At 32.3% G+C, this 7,447-nt stretch overlaps 1 protein-coding gene across 3 annotated transcripts; it reads left to right on the top strand.

Annotated features, from left to right (window-relative positions):
- The first annotated feature begins 1,935 nt into the window (after positions 1-1,935).
- LOC133304589 (uncharacterized) lies at positions 1,936-6,631 on the top strand. 3 transcript variants are annotated; one of them, XR_009750620.1, is made up of 12 exons: positions 1,936-2,161; positions 2,240-2,299; positions 2,399-2,566; positions 2,701-2,721; positions 3,126-3,192; positions 4,005-4,213; positions 4,323-4,427; positions 4,538-4,571; positions 4,706-4,812; positions 5,822-5,871; positions 5,972-6,055; positions 6,185-6,631. XR_009750620.1 is itself a non-coding variant. In XM_061504639.1 (12 exons), the coding sequence occupies exons 1-11, from the start codon at positions 1,955-1,957 to the stop codon at positions 6,007-6,009; spliced, it is 1,050 nt and encodes a 349-aa protein (XP_061360623.1). In that variant the 5' UTR covers positions 1,936-1,954; the 3' UTR covers positions 6,010-6,055; positions 6,185-6,631. The 3 variants fall into 3 exon arrangements, 1 of the variants encoding a protein (XP_061360623.1); XM_061504639.1 differs by having other exon boundaries at positions 5,988-6,055; XR_009750621.1 differs by lacking the exon at positions 2,701-2,721.
- Positions 6,632-7,447: the final 816 nt, after the last annotated feature.

Raw genomic sequence — 7,447 nt, 5'->3', positions numbered from 1 at the left:
AATGAAAATTTAAAGAAATTTTTTTTTTCTATGGATGGAAATTTAGATTCTATAAAAAAATTTGACATAATATTTTTTCGCCAAATTTTTTATCTAAATATTTTTCGTCAAAAATTTTTACAAAAATATTTTTTGTTTAATTTTTTTGACAAAAGTATGTTGTGTTAAAAATTTTGATGAAAATATTTTTTGGAGAAAGAGTGTATCATTTTAAAGGACACAAACTTGTATCATTTTAAGTGAGAGAAATAGATAAATCATAAGAGAGAGAATGAGTGATTTTTTTTTAAGATGTGGGTGCCACCTCTATATGAGAGTGAAAGGATATAAGGTGTGTCATTTAAAATGACACACATTTTCCCCATATTTTTTATCAAAAAATTTGACGAAAATATTTTTCGACGAAAATTTTAGATGAAAATGAGTTTCGTTAAAAATTTCGACGGAAATTTTTTTTGCCAAAAAGTTTAACAAAAATGTTTCCGTCGAAAACTTTCGACATAACTTGAGTTCTGTAAAGAATTTTGATGAAATTCTTTTCCGTCAAAGTTTTTTGATGGAAATGTGTTTCGTTGAAAATTTTGATGGGAATATTTTTTGTTATATGTTGTTTTGTGAAATATTTTGACCAAATTTAGATTCCGTAAAAAATTTTGACAAAGAAAATTCTCTAACAAAATTTTTTACAAAAATGTTTTTAGTCACAAATTTTGATGAAAATAATTTTTGCCGAAAATTGTCGATGAAAATGTGTTTCGTTAAAAATTTTGGCCGAATTTTTTTTTGCCAAAAAGGTTAACGAAAATGTTTCCGAATTCGTTAAAGAATTTTGATGAAATTTTTTTCTGTCAAAAATTTACTATGAAAATGTTTTTCATTGAAAATTTTGAGGAAAATATTTTTCGTCAAAGATTTCAATGATTATATTTTTTTGTGAAATATTTTGAGAGAAATATTTTGACGAAATTTAGATTCCTTAAAAATTGGTGACAAAAAAATTTTCCGACAAATTTTTTTACAGAAATATTTTTAGTCACAAATTTTAATAGAAATATTTTTCGTCGAAATTTTTTGATTTAAATATTTTCCGTAAAAAATTTTGACATAATTTTTTTACGTCGAAAGTTTTCGATGGAAATGTGTTTCGTAAAAATGTTGAACAGAAATATTTTCGTTTAAAGTTTCGTTGGAATTTAGATTCTATCAATAATTTTGACTGAATTTTTTTTGTGGTTATACAAAATCTGATTCGTCTCTATTTTTGTCTGTAGTTTTGACGAATTTTTTTGACATTTATGATTTTCATCAAAAAAAGTATCATTATTTTTGACGAAATATTTTTTGTCGATAAATTATGTCGGTATTTGAGACTTTTCTAAAAATGTCACATTTAAAAATGATTCACAATTATGTTGTTTTCACATTTTAATGCTAAGGGTAGATAAGTAATTTTTAATATTTTCTCCCTTAAACCCCCCAAATTGGGGAAACTTTAATTTTAAGAAGAAGGAGGGTGGAGGGTTTACTAAAAATCCCCAATTCCTTCCCCTCATTTTTTAAAACTCACAAACAAGGAAATGACTTACTAATAAAACCCTCCATTTCCTTTTCTTCCTCTCCTAAAATTAACTCCCAAATAAATGTTTTTTTTTCAACAATCGAATCTCCACATTTTTTTATATCAATCCCAATTTTTTTTTTAATTATAAAAAATCTATCTACTGGTTTGTCAATTATTCAATTATTGACTACGTACGTGACATAAAACTTTACTTAATTGACATTGATCATAATAAAAATATAAAATTACAAAACTCAAATCCTCAAAGCCCGCCCAAAATCTTGGGCTTTTTTTACCTGGCCCTTGAGATTGTACTACTTGGCGGGTCGGGTGATTGGGTCGGCGAGAAGTAGTAGTAATCGGATCCAGAACGAGGAGAGCGAGAGAGGGAAAATGGAAGAGTCGAGAAGGAAAGTAACAGTGACGTCACTTGCGTCTCTGTTCCCGGTGGAGGAGGCCCAGAAAGCGGCGAAGCGCGTCGAAGATGCCATCGCCGAGAAGCGAAACGAGCTCGACACCCTACGAGGTTTTGTCGGCGACAACAACAACCTCGTTAACCTCGTCCAGAAGCTCCTCGACCACCTCTCTCACGACATCATGGTACGTAAAACTTTTTTTTTTTTTTTTTTTCAAATTTCCCTCTGAAAAATGGTTTCTAACTTGGGAATTGATTCTTAGGTTCCTTTTGGGAAAGCAGCGTTCTTCCCAGGTTGTTTGATTCACACCAACGAGTTCCTGGTACGCGTTTTCTTGTCTTCATTTTTGAATTAATTTTTTTTTTCTTGTTTATTTATTTAACAGCGGCATGAGTTTTTTTTTTTTTTTTTCTCTTGTTAGGTTCTTTTGGGAGAAGGCTATTATGCAGAGAGAACGTCCAAACAAGCCGTTGAGATTCTGCAACGAAGAGGGAAGTCCTTGGATTCTCATGTTGATTCTCTTGAGGCCATGATCAAGGACCTTGAGGCAGAGTCTTCGTTTTTCAATTCCACAGCTTCTGAAGCAGCGGTGGGGTTCACTTGTTTTCTGTCTTATCACTTTTCTCGTTAGTTTGAAACTCTGAATTTGATTTTTGTTGAAGGGATTTCAAATATTCACAACTGTTTTCTGTTATGAATTTGCGGATTGACTGTTTCTAAAAGTTGGAGCGGAAATATATCCGGGTCAGTGCCGATTAGTTTAACCAGTTAAATTTGTGGTTGAATTGGAAATATAGTTGGGTTCACGGTCCAGCCTGTCTGATCCGGATTCTAAAACATTGATGTGGATTTGTTGTTTCATTCTTTCTTTCTTTCTTTTTTTGAAGGGTTGTTGGATATACATGCTTATTGAATATCTTTACATGCAAAACTTTTGAGTGTGCTTTAATGTGAATTGTTATTAGTTTTTAGCAGTGTTTGCAGAACTAAACTTAGCTTCCTATGCTATGCATCCTAAGCTATATTTTTTTCTTATGATATAATTCTTCCTGTGCTTTTGTCTTTGTATGATTCTGTTAGCACTTGGGTATTAATATTTTTTAAGTTTGTATAAATGATTAATTACTATGGTGGTTTAATTTGCGTAGAAGGGTTTTGTGGAAATAAGGGAAGATTATGAGGAGGAAGGCTCTAACGAAGGGGAATCTAAATCAGGCAAGTTCTTGCCGTCTGTTGCTTTCCAAGGTTTAATATATAAATGGAAGCTGACAGAGAGAAGGCTAAAAAGTCTAAATAAAGTTCCAAGTCCTTTCTCTCAAGATTTTGAATTCATTAAGATTATCCAACTAGCAGTAAGTGTCATCCTCTGTCGAATCAAGTCTTAATTCTTCTTGACTGTGACTTTTTATACTGTAAGATTTGTTATCATTAGCATATGTCTGGAAATATTTTCTCTAACCTCTCTGCTTTCCAATACTACTAAACAACATACGTATGCAAGTAATATTTTATAATTCAAGTCAGTTATACTGCATAACATGAACTATTAAATGGTTACACATGTGCAGTAGTGGATACATGTATCAAAATACATGTAGATAGACATGCATTTATAACTGTGTGTATGCATACACATAACTTTTGTATCCCTGTGAAGGGTACATATTCTTTTCTTTTTTTTTTTTCTTTTTTTTTTTTTTTAATAACCGGTTACATATTCTTTATCTGTAGTAGTTTCTGAATAATTGTAGGCTTTACTTCTAAGTGGAAGAACATATTATATTTTTATTTCCTTCAACAGTTTTTTGACTTGCTCACTTTTAAGTTTCTGGTTTTCTTTTTTGTTTCTGACTTCATTGCTCTGTTTTTTAAATGTGAACTTTGATATATGCTTATCATTTGTCTCTTTTATTTATATTTTGTTTCATATGTTAATGTTTATCAATGCACCAACAATTGATCATACTTCTAAACTTGTTCGAAATGTTGAAATTATGATTGAATGGGATGCTTATATTCTTCTTCAGGTCCACCGGAGCAAGATGCTTTTAATTTTGAGAATGCTATAGCTGATGATGGGGAATATGCTCGTATAGTGTCTAGATTGGATGAACTTGAGAAAGAAGAGCTAGCTGCAGAAAGTGACAATCAGAGTCATCAAAATGAGGAACCTACTGCTGATTTTGATGGTATTTCATATCAGAGACCTATTGATGACAATCTCCAAAATTTAGAAGTAATATATTGATTGATTTGTTGAATTCTGGTTTAGAAATCTTTTTAGAGGCTTTGAGCACGATGGACTGTGATAGCTTATAATTCATTTTCTATGACTGGTCAAATAGGACTTTCATGAATGCGTACCGCTGGACCAGACTAACAGAAACATTATAGCAACTGAGTCTCCAAAAAAGAATAATCATCAAGAAGATATAGTGGATCAGTTGAATGTAAGATGGTATTTTCTTGTTGTCTTGGTTCAGTGTTAAAGTTGTTTATTATGTTATATAATTATTCAGCTGAAGAATCATGCTTTTGCATTCTGATTTTCAAAATGCAGTTTGCAAGCCTGGCAATGGAATCTAAGGTCAGAGGTTAGTCTTCAATAAGTTATTGACTCTCATTTTCTGTGTATGCATGTTTCTTGGTTTTTTGTATTTCTTAATGGGTATCTGTGCTGTTTGCATCCATTCTGAAATTAGTTTTTCTGTTTTGTCTGAACTCTCAGATGGGAAAAGTTCTCAACAAAATGTGGAATCCATTATTCCTATTGAGAAGCTTCCCATACTTCCTAAACAGAAGACAGTTCAAGCAACTACTGCATCGAATATTGAGGTATGTAGATCTTGTGATGAATTTTCCATCATAGCTTCCTGCTTCTTGTGTTGTGGTCTATACTGCTTTGGAACCAAATGGAATTGCAAATACTACCTTCCTTTGCTTTGAGATAACAGACTAAGTTTTATTTTCTAGTTGGAAGGAACATACAACTTTATTATTTCAGTATGCCTTGAACTGTATTGAGGTTTTCTTTTAGGCTTCAGCTAGATAAAATTAGAACATGGAATCACGTATATAAAAAAAGTTAGAGAGGTTAAGACAGTTAGACAGGGTTGCTAGTATAATGGAAATTCTGTTAGGTAGTTAGGAGGGTGGTTAAATAGGGGGAAAGCTGTATGGACTATGGAGAAAGCATGCATTAGAGATTGTTAGCAGAACTGAATCTTGGAACTCAGTTGTAAAGGGGGCGACCCCTGTGAAGGAGTATTCTACTTGTTCATTCCGTCTTCAGTAACAGATACATCATTCTTTTCCTAATTCTCCATTCTTACCTCTCCTACATTATGTTCTTGCTTTTTTCTCTTTCTCGTGGGATTCTCTAAGCTCTAGAATCCTAAAGTTTCATTATTCTCGTTTCTCTTAAACAATACATACTAGAATGGCTCTTGGTATCACAAAATTCCCTGCTTCCTGATAAGTCTGCTCCTCAAGTTTATCAATAGTGTCACTATTTGTCTAGGTTGGACATCTGAGATTAGGAGAAAGAGATGTAAGGCCTACAGATCTGCAACAACTCTGTTGTATTACTTTTGTTTATGACCACAGCACAGCTCTGAAGGACTCAAAGCTATAATTTGCAAGATATGTAGGTGTCAACAGTGAAGTGGAAAGTTTTAAATGAGAAAGCTAGAGTTAGGAATTAATGAAGACTGAAAGTATGCTATTTGAAAGTTGGCAAAAATATGTAAAAGTGTGGTTGTTCTGGAAAACAAAAGGATTTCAAAGAACTGCTTAACATTTCACGTGACTTGGTCCTTGACATGTACAATTATTTCCTTTACAGGTTCCGCATCAAACTTCAGAACCATCATTCCATCATTCGATAGTAGCAAGGTATGTTTACATTTATGGTCTATACCCTCACAAGTTGTAATGCACCCTGCAACAAAATGTGCAGCAGCCGATAATTTTCTTGAATAAATATTTTCTGCAGGCTTTTACTTTTACAGGCTCCATCATAGAGCATGCTGAGAATATTCAAACAACTTCAAGAGAACAAAGATCAACTTCCTTAGAGGTAGATTTACCCGATTTGTACATAGTATTATGAATAAAGAAAAATATTTGCTTAGGTTTCTGTACCATGATGCTTTGCAGTTTTATCATGGTCTTAAACCTATGATTATCATGGATTTGATTTTGGCAGGTTTCTGGTTCTCAATATTCAAAACCAGTCTCCAGATTCAAAATGCAGAGAAGATAGACAATAATATGAGAAGGTTGTTTGAAGCTTTACTTATTTGACAAACTAATGGTGGTGGCATCCATGATGGTTCAAGCATGTGCTTGTTAGAATCAAAAGCAGAAAAAGGTAAAAATAGGATAAACCGTTGAGTAGTGAAAATTTAATGTCCTTTCTTGGTAGAAAGAAAAAGTGGAAGAAATGAAGATGGGATTTCTACCATTTTTAGACTGAGATTGTGATTCAACAGATGTAGCTATGTTTTATATAGAATTGTAATTGAGATAATTGATAATTATAGATGACTTGTAACATGGAAGAGGTTGTTGAATTTTCTTTTTCGTTAGTAACACCTCTTGTAAAATGTGAAGGCAGTGAGAAATTAAAACATCTCCATTAGTCCATTTTTTCCTCCGTTATATCTGTTTTATGCGTATTTTATCTTCCACAGTAAACCCTCCCTCCCCCTTTACTTTTGTGTGAATGATGCAGTTTTTTGGTGGTACCAAGGACCATGAAAGGGATATTCAATTGATCCAAAATATAATAGAATATGTATGGTCTTTAATGTTTCAATGGCTATGTAATTTACCATAGGAATGAAGATGTTGTTTTCTCATTTTCCTACATCTTCCAGAAGTTTCCATATCCGTATATTTGTGGCATGCTAAATCTGCATAAGCATTTTGTAAATGTACCTCAAAAGTGTATAAGAATATAACTTTAAAAGTGCAAATGCTATATAACATTAAGATTTCAAATATGTGCTGTTACAAAACAAGCCATGACCGTGTAATTTCTTACCCAGAAACACATATTCCAAATAACATCCATGAGTGCATATGATTTAAGCCGCAATGAATTAACATGAGTTCCAAATATACCATAGCCATTTAAGCCCCAATGAATTAACATGAGTTCCAAATATACCATAGCCAGCATTAATCGCAAGTAGGGGTGTTCAAAATGTTCAAAAGAACCAAATCGATCCATAACTAAATCGCTCCACATCTTAAAAATCGGTTATTTTTAAAAATCAGTTTTATATAAAACTGCATTTTATTTTATAAACTGGTTATTTACCAAACTATAAAAATAATTGGTTATCTATGGTTATCCATAACCTAACTGCTTTACAATTAAAGAACAAATATTATCTTTTATCATGCCTATTATATTAGTCAATTGATTCAAACTTCTAAACAATAAACTAACAAAAAAAATTAA

The sequence above is a fragment of the Gastrolobium bilobum genome, unplaced genomic scaffold, assembly GCF_033153095.1.
Source record: "Gastrolobium bilobum isolate Gb01-03AN ecotype WA unplaced genomic scaffold, APGP_CSIRO_Gbil_v1 utg31257, whole genome shotgun sequence".
Lineage (NCBI taxonomy): Eukaryota > Viridiplantae > Streptophyta > Magnoliopsida > Fabales > Fabaceae > Gastrolobium > Gastrolobium bilobum.
Note: the sequence above shows the minus strand (reverse complement) of the source record. Positions and strands in the feature narration are given on the sequence as shown.

Excerpts from the sequence above, each read along its gene's own strand:
- LOC133304589 (XM_061504639.1), top strand. The coding sequence starts at position 1,955 with ATGGAAGAGTCGAGAAGGAAAGTAACAGTGACGTCACTTGCGTCTCTG. Across the intron at positions 4,428-4,537 it reads ATATAGTGGATCAGTTGAAT|TTTGCAAGCCTGGCAATGGA; the intron begins GTAAGATGGTAT and ends TTCAAAATGCAG. Across the intron at positions 4,572-4,705 it reads AATGGAATCTAAGGTCAGAG|ATGGGAAAAGTTCTCAACAA; the intron begins GTTAGTCTTCAA and ends CTGAACTCTCAG.